Consider the following 16875-nt stretch of genomic DNA (forward strand, 5'->3'; position numbering starts at 1 on the left):
ACCATATCAGGCCAAACACAGAAATAGGAAAACTAGACACACAACATAGAATGCCCACTCAGCTCACGTCCTGACCAACACTAAAACAACGAAAACACAAAAGAACCATGGTCAGAACGTGACAGCACCAGGACAAGTCGAACAAGTGATTGAAAGTGAAATGAATTGCTGTGTGCTGCATTTCAGTTCATACATTACACAGCAGGCCTACTATATCCAATGGCAGTACCTTTTGTACACTAACGGCTTAGGCCTTTTTATTCCATTAAGAGGGAGCGTTTTATGCAAAATAGTGTTAAATTCGAGGACACTTGAGGACATTATAACTGCACTCCCACTTATTAATAATCTCTTCATATATGCAGTAAACAATGCATATCATTTCAGACAGACAGACGTGGCACTCAGATATTCCTACAGTACGTGTCTGCTAAGTTATGCTAATATGATTAAGCTATTGTAGGCCTATTTCTACCGCTAGTCATCATATAAATTATGCACTGGAATGGTTTTAGAACTGAAGATATTCCACTTATTCATATACAAAGTAAACAACAACTGGTATCATTCCAGACACCAGAAAGAACAATATATGGTATCTGTCCTAAATGATCTAATGTGATTAAATTAAGCTACTGTATGTATACCAGAATCAAGGGAAAATGACTGCACCGTCTCATTGAAGCCACGGAGTTCAAGGCAGACCGAGGTACTGCAGGCATTGTTTGCTGAAAACAAGATCCCTACATTATGTCCTACCCTACCTCTTTCAGGTAATAAATTCTAACTTATAGCCTCTGTCTTTTGTGCAATTTGCAAGTATCTGTCCTCCGCTGGCCTTTCCTTAAAAAACGTTCCTAAGCTCTTGGAGTCCCATGTAGGAAAAGCTATACTAGAATAGCTTGCTGGACATTTTTATTACTTTTTTAGCTGAATGTTAAATACAGAAGCTATCACGTTTCAGGTAAGACCCAAATGCAGACTGTGCTGAAGTAACAATGTTTATTTCAGCAACAGGGGCAGGCAAACAACAGGTCAAGGCAGGCAATCCAGAGTAGTGGGAGAATCCAGAGTAGTAGGACAAAGGTACAGGACGGCAGGCAGGCTCAGGGTCAGGTCCGGCAGAGGTCGGTAATCCCGAGTAGTGGGGCAAAGGTACAGGACGTCAGGCAGCCTCAGGGTCAGGAATATCAATAGACAGGAACAGAGGGAAAACCGGGAAAGAGGGAAAACCGCTGGTAAGCTTGACGAAACAAAACTAACTGGCAACAGACAAACAGATAACACAGGTATAAGTACCCAGGGGATAATGGGGAAAATGACACCTGGAGGGGGGTGGAGACAAGGACAAGGACAAGTGAAACAGATCAGGGCGTGACAGCAGCCAATAGAACTCACGTGTAGTTTGAAAGAAGAGTGAACGTGCGAGAGCAGTAGGCTATAGCAGTTATTTATTCAGACCCATAACCATTCAATCTTTGTGAAGAGAAGTGAAAGCCTTCTGCATATAACTCAAGTCCTATATTATTGAAGGATGTTATTAGAATGATTAAGATAAGAAGAACAAAACGTATTTAATTTAACTGTTGAAAGTGAGGAAGGAATGAAGCAACAATAGAGAGAAAGAGGAGGTAGTCTAAAAACATTACGGGAAATATTATGAAAGGTATATACAGTTGAAGTCGGAAGTTTACATACACTTATGTTGGAGTCATTAAAAGTTGTTTTTCAACCACTCCACACATTTCTTGTTAACAAACTATAGTTTTGGAAAGTCTATTAGGACATCTACTTTGTGCATGACACAAGTAATTTTTCCAAAAATTGTTTACAGACAGATTATTTATCTTATAATTCACTGTGTCACAATTCCAGTGGGTCAGAAGTTTACATACACTAAGTTGACTGTGCCTTTAAACAACTTGGAAAATTCCAGAAAATGATGTCATGGCTTTAGAAGCTTCTGATAGGTTAATTGACATCATTTGAGTCAATTGGCGGTGTACCTGTGGATATATTTCAAGGTCCTACCTTCAAACTCAGTGCCTCTTTGCTTGACATCATGGGAAAATCAAAAGAAATCAGCCAATTGGAGACCTCCACAAGTCTGGTTAATCCTTGGGAGCAATTTCAAAACTTCCGAAGGTACACGTTCATCTGTACAAACAATACTACGCAAGTATAAACACCATGGGAGCATGCAGCCGTCATACCACTCAGGAAGGAGATGTGCTCTGTCTCCTAGAGATGAACGTACATTGGTGCAAAAAGTGCAAATCAATACCAGAACAACAGCAAAGGATCTTCGATAGGATGGCGCCGACAGAGACGGTCGCCTCCCTTCGCGTTCTTAAGAAACTATGCTGCATTTAGTTTTTTTATGTATTATTTCTTACACTGTTACCCCAGGAAATCTTAAGTCTTATTACATAGAGCCGGGAAGAACTATTGGATATAAGAGCAACGTCAAGTTACCAGCATTACGACCAGGAATAAAACTTTCCCGAAGCGGATTCTCTGTTTGGACCATCACCCAGGACAACGGATCGGATCCCAGTAGGCGACCCAAAACAACGGCGCCACAGAAGGGGCAGACGGTGCGGTCTTCTAGTCAGGCTCCGTAGACGGGGACATCGCTCACCGCTCCCGAGTATACTACTCACCAATGTCCAGTCTCTTGACAACAGGGTAGACAAAATTCGAGCAAGGGTTGCCTTCTCTGTTTCACGGAAACATGGCTCACTCTGGATACGTTATCAGAGTCGGTACAGCCACCTGGTTTCTTCACGCATCGCGCCGACAGAAACAAACATCTCTCTGGTAAGAAGAAGGGCGGGGGAGTATGCCTTATGATTAACGAGTCGTGGTGTGATCATAACAACATACAGGAACTCAAGTCCTTTTGTTCACCTGACTTTCTTACAATCAAATGCCGACCGCGTTATCTACCAAGAGAATTCTCTTCGATTATAATCACAGCCGTGTATATCCCCCCAAGCAGACACCTCGACGGCCCTGAAATAACTTCATTGGACTCGATGTAAACTGGAAACCACATATCCTGAGTCTGCATTTCTAGTAGCTGGGGATTTTAACAAGGCTAATCTGAAAACAAGGCTCCCTAAATTTTATCAGCATGTCGAATGCGCGACCCGGGCTGGAAAAATTCTGGATCATTGCTACTCTAACTTCCGTGACGCATACAAAGCCCTCCCTCGCCCTCCTTTTGGGAAATCTGAGCACGACTCCATTTTGTTGCTCCCAGCCTATAGACAGAAACTAAAACAGGAAATGCCCGTGCTCAGGTCTGTTCAATGCTGGCCCGACCAATCTGATTCCACGCTTCAAGATTTCTTCGATCACGTGGACTGGGATATGTTCCGGATGGCCTCAGACAACAAGATTGATGTATACGGTGATTCGGCGAGCGAGTTTATTAGCAAGTGCATCGATGATGTTGTACCCACGGTGACTATTAAAACCTTCCCCAACCAGGATTGATGGCAGCATTCGCGCAAAACTGAAAGTGCGAAAAACTGCTTTTAATCATGGCAAGGCGACCGGAAACATGACCAAATAGAAACAGTGTAGCTATTCCTTCCGCAAGGCAATCAAACAAGCTAAGCGTCAGTATAGAGACAAAGTAGAGTCACAATTCAATGGCTCAGACACAAGACGTATGTGGCAGGGTCTACAGTCAATCATGGATTACAAAAAGAAAACCAGCCCCGTCGCGGACACCGACGTCTTGCTACCAGACAAACTAAACAACTTATTTGCTCGCTTTGAGGATAACACTGACACGGCCCGCTACCAGAACCTGCGGGCTATCCTTCACCGCAGCCAACGTGAGTAAAACAGTTAAACGTGTTAACACTCGCAAGGCTGACGGCCCAGACAGCATCCCTAGCCGCGTCCTCAGAGCATGCGCAGACCAGCTGGCTGGTGTGTTTACGGACATATTCAGTCAATCCCTATCCCAGTCTGCTGTTCCCACGTGATTCAAGAGGGCCTCCATTGTTCCTGTTCCCAAGAAAGCTAAGGTAACTGAGCCAAACGACTATCACCCCGTAGCACTCACTCCGTCATCATGAAGTGCTTTGAGAGACTAGTCAAGGATCATATAACCTCCAACCTACCTGAGACCCTTGACCCACTCCAAATTGCAATCGCACTGCACACTGCCCTAACCCATCTGGACAAGAGGAATACCTATGTAAGAATGCTGTTCATCGATTACAGCTCAGCATTTAACACCATAGTACCCTCCAAACTCGTCATTAAGCTCGAGACCCTTGGTCTCGACCCCGCCCTGTGCAACTGGGTCTTGGACTTTCTGACGGGCCGCCCCCAGGTGGTGAGGGTAGGAAACAACATCTCCACCCCGCTGATCCTCTACACTGGGGCCCCACAAGGGTGCAATCTCAGCCCTCTCCTGTACACCCTGTTCACCCAACTCAATCATCAAGTTTGCAGACAACACTAGAGTGGTAGGCTTGATTACCAACAACGACGAGACGGCCTACAGGGAGGAGATGAGGGCCCTCGGAGTGTGGTATCAGGAAAATAACCTCACACTCAAAGTCAACAAATCAAAGGAGATGATCATGGACTTCAGGAAACAGCAGAGGGAGCACCCCCCTATCCACATCGATGGGACAGTAGTGGAGAAGGTGGAAAGTTTTAAGTTCCTCGGCGTACACACCACGGACAAACTGAAATGGTCCACCCACACAGACAGCGTGGTGAAGAAGGCGCAACAGCGCAACAGCACCTCTTCAACCTCAGGAGGCTGAAGAAATTTGGCTTGTCACCAAAAACACTCACAAACTTTTACAGATGCACAATCGAGAGCTGTATCACCACCTGGTACGGCAACTGCTCCTCCGCCCACAACCGTAAGTCTCTAGCGGTGGTAGTGAGGTCTGCACAATGCATCACCGGGTGCACACTTCCTGCCCTCCAGGACACCTACACCACCCTGTCACAGGAAGGCCTAAAGATCATCAAGGACAACAACCACCCGAGCCACTGCCTGTTCACCCCGTTATCATCCAGAAGGAGAGGTCAGTACAGGTGCATCAAAGCTGGGACCGAGAGACTGAAAAACAGCTTCTATCTCAAGGCTATCAGACTGTTAAACAGCCATCACTAACATTGAGTGGCTGCTGCCAACATACTGACTCAAATCTCCAGCCACTTTTATAATAAAAAATTGGATGTAACAAATGTATCACTATTCACTTTAAACAATGCCACTTTATATGATGTTTACATACCCTACATTACTCATCTCATATGTATGTACTGTACTCTATACAATCTACTGCATCTTGCCTATGCCGTTCGGCCATCACTCATCCATATATTTATATGTACATATTCTTATTCATTCCTTTACACTTGTGTGTATAAGGTAGTTGTTGTGAAATTGTTAGATTACTTGTTAGATATTACTGCACGGTCGGAACTAGAAGCACAAGCATTTCGCTACACTCGCATTAACATCTGCTAACTTCTCTGATCTACCCATCCCGGTATCGGGATAATTGTCATCAGCAACGCTGAATAGCATAGCGCCACAGTCAAATAATATTACAAAAAAATATTCATATTCATGAAATCACAAGTGCAATATTGCAAAACACAGCTTAGCCTTTTGTTAATCCACCTGTCGTCTCAGATTTTGAAATGATGCTTTACAGCGAAAGCAATACAAGCGTTTGTGTAAGTATATCGATCGCTCGACAAAACATTAAGTACACTTAGCATTAGGTAACTTGGTCATGAAAATCAGAAAAGCAATCAAATTAATCGTTTACCTTTGATGATCTTCGGATGTTTTCACTCACGAGACTCCCAGTTAGGCAACAAATGTTCCTTTTGTTCCATAAAGATTATTTTTATATCCAAATACCTCCGTTCGTTTGGTGCGTTATGCTCAGAAATCCACAGGAAAGAGCGGTCACGACAACGCAGACGAAAATTCCAAATAATATCCATAATGTCCACAGAAACATGTCAAACGTTTTTTATAATCAATCCTCAGGTTGTTTTCAAATATATATTCGATAATACATCAACCGGGAGTGTTGGTTTTTCAATAGGACCGGGAGAAACAATGGCCGCCTTTCTCTGTTGCGCAAAACTCACTCTGAGAGCCCCCACCTATCCACTTACGCAATGTGATCGTTCTCGCTCATTTTTCAAAATAAAAGCCTGAAACTATGTCTAAAGACTGTTGACACCTTAGGGAAGCCATGGAAAAATGAATCTGGTTGATATCCCTTTAAATGGATGATAGGCATGCATAAGAACAGAGAGGTTTCAAAAAAAGAGGCACTTCCTGATTGGATTTTCCTCAGGTTTTCACCTGCAATATCAGTTCTGTTAAACTCACAGACAATATTTTGACAGTTTTGGAAACTTTAGAGTGTTTTCTATCCTAATCTGACAATTATATGCATATTCTAGTTTCGGGGGCTGAGAAATAGGCAGTTTCAAATGGGTAAGTTTTTTAGCCAAAAACGAAAATACTGCCCCCTATACTTAAAAGGCTAACCATGTGTATGTGACAAATCAAATTTGATTTGATTTGTGAAGATGCTGGATGAAACAGGTACAAAAGTATCTATATCCACAGTAAAACGAGTCCTATATTGACATAACCTGATAGGCCGCTCAGCAAGGAAGAAGCCACTGCTCCAAAACCGCCATAAAAAAGCCAGACTACAGTTTGCAAATGCACATGGGGACAAAGATCGTACTTTTGGGAGAAAAGTCCTCTGGTCTGATGATGACCATCGTTATGTTTGGAGGAAAAAGGGGGAGACTTGCAAGCCGAAGAACACCAACCAACCGTGAAGCACGGCGGTGGCAGCATCATGTTGTGGGGGTGCTTTGCTGCAGGAGGGACTGGTGCACTTCACAAAATAGATGGCTTCATGAGGAGGGAAAATTATTGGGATATATTGAAGCAACATCTCAAGACATCAGTCAGGAAGTTAAAGCTTGGTCGCAAATGGGTCTTCCAAATGGACAACAACCCCAAGCACACTTCCAAAGTTGTGGCAAAATGGCTTAAGGACAACAAACCCAAGGTATTGGAGTGGCCATCACAAAGCCCTGACTTCAATCCTAGAGAAAATTTGTGGGCAGAACTGAAAAAGTGTGTGCGAGCAAGGAGGCCTACAAACCTGACTCAGTTACACCAGCTCTGTCAGGAGGAATGGGCCAAAATTCACCCAACTTATTGTGGGAAGCTTGTGGAAGGCTACCCCGAAACATTTACCCAAGTTAAACAATTTATAGGCAATGCTACCAAATACTAATTGAGTGTATGTAAACATCTGACCCACTGGGATTGTGATGAAAGAAATAAAAGCTGAAAGAAATCATTCTCTACTGTTATTCTGACATTTCACATTCTTAAAATTAAGTGGGGATCCTAACTGACCTAAGACAGGGAATATTTACTAGAATTGAATGTTAGGATTTGTGAAAAACGGAGTTTAAATATATTTGGCTAAGGTGTATGTAAACTTCCAACTTCAACTGCATGTGTCAGCGTACTAATTATACAAATAGGCCCTAATACATTTGAAAATGTTAATCAAATTCGCTAGCCTGTACATGTAACTTTGTAGGGCGCATGCGCTTTACATAAATTGTATGTTCTCTTCTGCTATATCATGGTTTGAACGATCCGTAAATCCATAAATCCAGTCCACATAATACAGTATAATACAAAACAGTACAGTAATACCGTTCACACTCAAAAAGATTAGCCTACTGGATCTACTGTACAGTAGTTTCATTTATTTACCCAAGAGAGCATATAGCTAGCTACATCTATGGGTTGTTATGTGTTTCTGTTGTGTGTAACGTGCAATAGCCTATATCATATATAATCAGTACAATCATTCAGGCTTTTTTGGTCTTGGACTCATTAAATAGCATTAATGTCGTGCTTATAAAATGTATTTAATCAGGCTCAGGTAGCATCATGTTTGAATTTTCATGCTGATCAAAGCTCTAATCAAATCCAGACATGTTTCTGCTTTATAAAGCTTTTGAATGACCTGGTTCTGGCGGGAAATACCGGGTTACCCAGAAGAAAAGTGATTTATTCTCGGGATGGAACTTTTGTAAAATACAGGGAAAATATTCAACCCTAATCTACACTGATTGAAGTGTCATCAATAAGGGATAATAGCTTTCAACCTGGATCCACTTGGTCAGTCTATGTCATGGAAATAGCAGGTGTTCATAATGTTTTGTACACAGTCATTAACCAGTAGTCAGCATGTACATGCTTATGTGGCTCTAGAACAGTAACCCTAGCCACCACAGGGCCAACAGAAGGATGTGTCTCCCAAACACTGTTTTATTTGAACTCTTTATTACCTCTGTCGAGACTGTCTGCTTAGCTCTGAGACCTCCGGAATGGCCACTTTACAATTCACTGGCGTTCAGCCATCTCAGGAGAGTGTCCTTTTCCCCAGTTTCCCCGGTGCAGAATGGTAACAGTAGCGAGCGTCAGCTGTCTGGTCCCTGCAGGGTAAGCCATGCCATGGCTGAGCATCTAAACCAGTTAGCTACTACAGTCTTAGGGTAATGTAATGCAAGGTGTGTGTGTGTGTGTGTGTGTGTGTGTGTGTGTGTGTGTGTGTATATATCTGTGTATATCTATGTTTGTGTGTGTGTCTCAGGGTAATGGAATGCAAGGCTGCTCTCCCATGTGGTGATTACACTCCACTGAGGCAGAGCCTGGGACTAGCAAATGGTACCATGACATGACCATTCCCTGGAAGATGTAGGGAGGGACACAACTACTGCATGGAGAGTGCAACTGGGAAAACTCAGGTCCCAAGAAACACATCCTGAAACATATCATAAAACACAGACCCTCATCTTCAGTTGGATAAGAAACAGCCATCAATTATACCCCATTCAACACAAAGCACTAATAAAGTATTGCATGGTGCCTTCACTGATAACACATACAATATCTCCTTACAAAGGCTGTACTTTGTCTAAGAGACCACACACACACACACCACACCGAATGTCTGTCTGCCATTCATCTGCCGTTAGGTATTAGAACCAGAGCACTAGGTTATTGGAGCCACAGTGCTGGTAGCCTATAAACAAGGTTTAATTTCACTGTGCTTCTCTTTGCGGGGCTCAAAGCTGATCTAATTCCTTTTTCTATCAATACATAATCCATGATAATAAGCTGCGACAAATTCCCATGATGAATATTCAGGGTTTCTCTCCACAGGCTTAGTAAATAAAATGGAGCCAACACGGTTAATCTAAATGATAATGGAATACCTGGTGAAGGGAGACTTGGCCCACTGCAACCTTGTATATACGCTACGTTTTAGCACAATATTGTACCATCTTCTCACAAATGGGAGTTCAATGGGAAAGGTCTTCGCTATCAATATATAAGATTGTGGAGGGAATTGTAAACGTGGCTACAGTGATTTCTTAGCTGGTCACATTTGATAATATCATGAAATGAGCACTAGTATCAGTTTAAAGATCTAAAATTGATATTAGGATGATGCAATACCCATTTCAAAATTTACAGAAACAATAAAGAATATGTTCAGTTAGAGGAAGGATAAAGCATTGAATAAATCACAGAATGTGAAATAATATGGTTACCTTGTAGGCGGGAATGAACTGTAAAGTGAATGGGTGAATGAGTGCATAAATTGATGAGTAAATTATTGAATTACATCTTTCTGGATTGAAGTGTTTGGTGAATGGGTGCATGGATGAACGTGTGAATTAGTAACTTACATCTGTCCGGGGTTTCGTCCGAGGCGTCTGGACAGTCAGGCTCCCCATCACAGAGCCAGCCCTCGGGGATGCAGGTCACCTCGTCATAGCAGTGAAACTCCCCCACATCACACAGTATGGGCTCTGGATGGAGGAGAGAGAATGGAGAGAGGAGATAGAGATGTCATGGATGGGATGGATGGTTTGCATGTTTCAATCAAAACATGTACCTGTAGTAGTCAACTGGCATAAATGCCTAAAGGTTGCAGTGACAGTGTATTTACCTTGAGGCGGTTATAAAATAGTTTGGAATGAAATGAGTTGAAGGAATGAATGAGTTGATCATATGTATGATAATTGCATTATTCATGTTATGCAGATGTAGCCTATCGTAAAAAAAACAACAATGGATATTGTCTTCTTTACCCAATTCCCCTCTCTGTGGATCAACAAAGTTTGTTCAATTCAATCACTGTCACAATAAGTAGACAATTGTTGTGAGTAAGCCATTTCCTGGGTATGCTTATCCATACAAACTCTTTTCTCTGTAGACCCACACTTGTTTAAACTTGACAGATACAAAAGCCCACTACTTTGTGGTGGTGATGTCTTTATATTATGTAGATCACAAAGTTCTATAGTATTTTTTTTTTAACACTGTCTGCAGTACAGAGCTCTTTCATAATGTATCATTAGGACACGACGAGACAATTATCAATGACTTGTTTGCCAAAAAGCCTATGCCAAAAAGACAAAAAAACAGACACACAAGTGGTGTTGGCATTGTCTGTGACTCAAACTCTTTCTCTCGACAAAGACGTAACATTCTTCACCTTTTGGAAAGCCACTACAAAACAGTCTCTACAAGTCTTGTTTCTTATCTGTCAACTCCCTTACGTTTTGTACTTTTTACTTCACCAAGGTGAAAGCCTGGTCAACTAAAAAGTCATCCCAACCTTCCAATAGCAGGGCATCTGTCAGCATGTTGACATGTTTCCCTGCCGGGAGCTGTCAGCCACTGTGTGATCTTTCAGCAGAATGACACATGTTCTGCTAAAGATTTGACACCACCTTGTTGCCCACAACTAGCTCCTCTCCTCCTCCTCTCCATCCTGAAGAGAACCAATCATTTGTTTCAAAGCTTTAATCATCAAACACTCAGGTGTACAAGCATTCTCTCTCTCTCTCATACACACTGTATTCCTAACCCTATTATGGAATGTGTGCGTGTGTGTGTGCATGGGGAGGATGCGGGAACAGGTTTGCAGCACATGAGTGGTGGTGATAATTCAATGCACCACTGCACTATGCCCTATAGTGCCCTCAAGCAAATTCAGTACCGGGGGAGGAATATGAAAAGGTCAACCATCTAATTTTCCCCCCTTTTTCTTCAATCTAATTCCACCGCTGCTATCTATCTGAAAACCTCCCCAGTTTGATTCAAGGTCTTTTTTTGAAATATTGAAAGCTTTTATGTTTGAAAAGGTGATTATTTTAAAGATGGAGCATGTTGATTATATTGCAAACCACTGAGTTCCTCTTGACTCAAATTCATCTAGGTAGGGAAAAAAATAGGCTATTGAAGATTATGATTACGAATAAATCTATTGCAAGATCTAGATCTTTATATACAAAGACGCATGTTAAGAGAGCTATTCCTATTGGGGTGGCAGGTAGCCTAGTGGTTAGAGTGTTGTGCCAGTAACCAAAAGGTTCCTGGATTGAATCCCCAAGCTGACAAGTTAAAAGTCTGTTGTTCTACCCCTGAACAAGGCACTGTTCCCTGGTAGGCTGTCATTGTAAGTAATAATTTGTTCTTAACTGATTTGCCTAGTTAAAAAGTAAAAAAAAAATAATAATAATCCCAGTGAGTATGATAAAACAAAATGTTAATAAGATACATTTATAATAGTAGTCCTTCCTTGCAATAAAAGTTAAGCACAGAGCCATAAAACAAAGTGGCATAGTGATCAACATCATAACAAATAGTAATATGTGTGTCACTATAATAATATACATTCTAACAAGAGATCCTAGCTAAAGCTATAGGGAGTTGTGTATTGCTATAAAATAGATAATTCCCTCAGTACTCTGGCCTGACATTGACCTCCTCAACACATGCCTTCATTAAATCTTGATTATGATAGGAAGCATTTGATATTGGTAGCTTAGAAAGATACTCTGTGTGTGTGTGTGTGTGTGTGTGTGTGTGTGTGTGTGTGTGTGTGTGTGTGTGTGTGTGTGTGTGTGTGTGTGTGTGTGTGTGTGTGTGTGTGTGTGTGTGTGTGTGTGTGTGTGTGTGTGGTGTGTCCTATACTGGGAGACTAGGTTGTTTACAGTATGTAAATGCATTTTAAAATGCTAACAAGGTGTTGTACATAATCTTATAAAATGCGAGATAATCTTATAAAATGAGACATATTACCAGGTACAGTAGATAGATGGGAGAAAACAATGTAGTGTACTTAGCTCGTTATTGTGCAATGGTTTCTGTTACCAGAGGCTTATTAAAAGTGTCCCCTCAAGGGTGACAGTATTGCATAGCTCATTGTCATGGCTTTGGTTCATTTTACAGGAGAGAGGAAATGGGATAATGTTTCACAGCTGGTACATATTTTTGCCATTTACAGCCATTTCTCTACACACGCAAAGTATGAATTGTTTGCTTCAAATGTTATTAACTCTTGCTAACCTATGACTATGCTATCACTAATAACTTCAAACATTACGCTATCATGAAAAATAACAAATGCCACAGTCTTGGGGAGGGGTTTACATAATTTGGTTTCATCTGTTTTAGGGGAGCTTTCAAAGTTTATTGTAAACGCAAATGTTTATGCTTATAAGGAATTTGTTTTTACAAGTGTGAGAATTATTGGCAATTGATATGTAAATTGTGTAATAGTATTGCCTTTCAAGCGTGATCATCACTGTTCATTAAGAATTTAGGCCTATTGTTTGAAGGTGTAAATGGTTTGTGCCATTTATATATTTTTTCTTTAGTAAAATGTATGAGCTTGTTCAACATGAGCTTCAGCATAGTGGTTACACACCAGGTAATGATATTCCACAAAATACAGGTGAATAGTATATGTGTGATGACAGCTGCTTTTACAAAGATTATTGTCTTGTACATACACTTTTGTCAATACAAAAAATTGCTTGCATTTGCCTAATCGGTGCTCTGTGACTTGCTATAAAATGCTTACATATTTGATTGGGAAAACTATTGGTATGTAGAATGAGTAAACAATAAGGGTTATCGACCTTTACTGACAACATAAGGGTATACGGTATCAATAAGATAGGTAAGGGTTATAAGGTATCAATAAGAGAGCTAAGGGTTATAAGGTATCAATAAGAGAGCTAAGGGCTATAAGGTATCAATAAGATGGCTAAGGGTTATAAGGTATCAATAAGAGAGCTAAGGGCTATAAGGTATCAATAAGAGAGCTAAGGGTTATAAGGTATCAATAAGAGAGCTAAGGGCTATAAGGTATCAATAAGAGAGCTAAGTGTTTCAAGGTATCAATAAGAGAGCTAAGGGTTATAAGGTATCAATAAGAGAGCTAAGGGTTATAAGGTATCAATAAGAGAGCTAAGGGTTATAAGGTATCAATAAGAGAGCTAAGGGTTATAAGGTATCAATAAGAGAGCTAAGGGTTATAAGGTATCAATAAGAGAGCTAAGGGCTATAAGGTATCAATAAGAGAGCTAAGGGTTATAAGGTATCAATAAGAGAGCTAAGTGTTTCAAGGTATCAATAAGAGAGCTAAGGGTTATAAGGTATCAACAAGAGAGTTAAGGGTTATAAGGTATCAATAAGAGAGCTAAGTGTTTCAAGGTATCAATAAGATGGCTAAGGGTTATAAGGTATCAATAAGAGAGCTAAGTGTTTCAAGGTATCAATAAGATGGCTAAGGGTTATAAGGTATCAATAAGAGAGCTAAGTGTTTCAAGGTATCAATAAGATGGCTAAGGGTTATAAGGTATCAATAAGAGAGCTAAGTGTTTCAAGGTATCAATAAGAGAGCTAAGGGTTATAAGGTATCAACAAGAGAGTTAAGGGTTATAAGGTATCAATAAGAGAGCTAAGGGCTATAAGATATCAATAGCTTGGGTGTATGGGGTTGGACCAGTGTGCCTGATTTTTTTCTTCTCAGAAGTCTCTATGGATGTGTCTAGTACCTTTGAAGCTGAAATGATTCCCATTGAAGGCAGGGAGAGAGCTGGTGGTGACTGAGAGGGAGCTGATAGAGGCTGGTGGTGACTGAGAGGCCATTTACTCTCCTGGTAGGCAGCAGGAGCTATGAAAGAGAGAGAGGGCCTCTGGACCTCAGAGCAGCCCGAGTTTCCATTGATGTGTCTACCTGCTTTCATGCTGGCCTGCCTGCCTGCCTTGAAAGGTAAAGGGCCACATTTGAGTCATTTGGATGACCTCTCATGTCAATTTATCTCCCCTCTCAGATTCAATAGCCTTTACTCCTTGTCTGTCAATGTTTGCTGCAACTGCAGTTTTGCAGCCCGGATCGTTTCAGAGTGAAATAGAAAGGGAAAATATTATATTTGAGGAAGGGAAAAAAAAAACACTGTGTCGTCGATCCCCAGTAAAATAAATAGGACTACAACTGCATTTGCATTAAAAAGAAAAATACAGAGGCCTACCACCAACACAGACATTGTATCACTAAACAGTATGGTTATTTGAAGATCATTTTGAGTGGCGGATGGATAACAGAACAAACAGCACAACAAAATGGCAGTGTTGCAGGCTTTGGTCGGTCGGCGAGTGAGGTTAAAAAACATGGTCCATTACCATAACAGTGGTAAACGTTTAGTGGAGCCTGGTCGGGCACATTATCACAAGCTTCATTCCTCACACCCTTTTTCCGTTACAACAGGCAGAACACCACTGCTCATTAAAGACATTGAGCCCTTTGAAACACGGCAGATTTCAGAGAGCAGAACAGAATGTATCATTTTTGAGACAAGAAGAGAAAAAGGAAAAATGGCTTTCAGAACGGCTTGGAACTGGAAGACCATACAGGCTACAGGGAACAAATAACAGACTATTTCTGTTCGAAGTTAAATTATATCTAGGTTCAGTAGTATGATTCATCGCTAGATACCGTACTGTACATTCACCATATAGATACATAACTGTGCTTCATTAATTGTAATCCTACCATTATTCATTCCAGAGCAGACTTTGGAGCTGAATCGCAAACCAATAAGATGACAATTACGGTGAAATTCCTATCCAATTTAATTAAATCTCGAAACGCAATAAAGGCCCACCACATGGAAAGGGCTGAGAAAAGGTCTAACTGCTTGACATGTGAACATCCAACAATTGGCTGGTCAGGAGCAGGCCCTCTAATACAACACACATCACTTGACCCTCATTGCCCTTATTAAACTGTCATTCAGTGTTCCCTCCCTGCATCCTTCCTCCATCCAAACCGACCATGGACAAACCTCCACCATAATATATCCCTACGCAGGGACTAAAGATACTGTACAGACAATGGAATAGATCTCTGCAACATCACACTGCTGGAGAGATTGGTTAATTAAACTGCATTATTGAAAACCTTATATTTTTAAGAATAATATTTGTCTTTGCTCAGTGTTATTACACTTTGCAGGTCAATTTGCTCCTAGGACATAACCACTCCACAATGTACCCCTACACGTTATGTGTGGCTGTGGAATTGACATTACAATGAATACTCAACTGGCAAATGGCACTGAAGGCCATTTGAGGACAAAAGTAACTAAACACACACACACGTACACACACACACACACACACACACACATACACATACACACACACACACACACACACACACACACACACACACACACACACACACACACACACACACACACACACACACACACACACACACACACACACACACACACACATGCTGTATGCAACAACAAAACTGTACTGAACGTCAGCGCCGACTCCTCTTCCTGGCCAGCTATGGGTCATATACATTACAGATCAGAGGAGAGTGCTCGTTGTCAAACTGAACAGGTTATTAAAAGTATAACCACATCACAGCATGGACGTGTTCAAGCCCTATCCTAATCTTCACATCATGTCTGCCATGAATCCCAATGCAGAGCCAATGCCATGCATCTCAATGCTGCTGCCCGTTGCTACCACTTTAATGAATCTTTATCACAAGCTTATCTGTCACGGTGACACCCGCCATGTGGTATTTAGAACCCAAATGCCATCCACGTCGACTCTGATCAGGAATATGAAGACGTGAGAGCACCATTACTTTGCTCTTTGTAATAAATGACTTTAGAATGTCAGTCATCTCTCTGGCTTCCACCCGGAACTATATGAATGTCATCAGCATTGAAACAAGAATTTGTCCATTTCCCTAGGTCCAAGAAATCATGCATATAAGGGTATTTAAAGTGACTGCATGGCATAGCCAACTCCAGTTAGCATACTGGTTTGGGTGAGATAAAATAATGACGTACAAAGGAGAGAAGGAAATGACAAATTACAAATTCCATCAAGCTCTCTTAGCCGGAGGCCAGTCAGACTCTGCCAGGAGGCCTTCCCCCCATGGCAACATGGAGCAGCAGCATCTCTGCATCCTAATGGAACTTGGCCAGAAATCAATGGGAAAGGACAACAGGGCCTTCATTAGACACAGCCTGACCTTCAATGCTGAGAAGGGTCACTCTTCTTTTTTCTGTAACAGCAGGGCCATGTCAGACATTATCACAGGGAACAACCAGTAAAAAAAGTTTCAGAACAGAAAGACTGCTGGAATAGCCTCCTTGCTCCTTGGTGTAATTCCACAGAGTAAACATTGAAAGATTCATGAGAATTATCTTAAGCCATGTGGTCCTTTGCTGCCCTTTCGGCTCCACATGCAAGACAAAGCATTATAGCACAATGCGCCTCACAGCGGAAGTACAGTATCTCATGGGTTATTGAATCATAGCAGAAGTAATTGTTATTTGGCAAGTGAAAGCTCAACGCTAGTATTATCTGGCAAACACTTAACATCGGCGGGGTAAAAACCACATTTAGCAAATGTTACT

The 16875-nt window shown here is 41.4% G+C and overlaps 1 protein-coding gene across 1 annotated transcript in view; it reads right to left on the reverse strand.

Annotated features, from left to right (window-relative positions):
* Positions 1–16875, reverse strand: part of LOC139546650 (low-density lipoprotein receptor-related protein 1B-like) — a 462326-nt gene that overhangs the window by 331036 nt on the left and 114415 nt on the right. The window contains exon 2 of the mRNA XM_071355272.1: positions 9814–9936. Coding sequence (XP_071211373.1) covers positions 9814–9936 — 123 coding nt within the window. The remainder of the gene's footprint in view (positions 1–9813; positions 9937–16875) is intronic.

Source organism: Salvelinus alpinus, chromosome 20 (assembly GCF_045679555.1).
Source record: "Salvelinus alpinus chromosome 20, SLU_Salpinus.1, whole genome shotgun sequence".
NCBI classification, from domain to species: domain Eukaryota; kingdom Metazoa; phylum Chordata; class Actinopteri; order Salmoniformes; family Salmonidae; genus Salvelinus; species Salvelinus alpinus.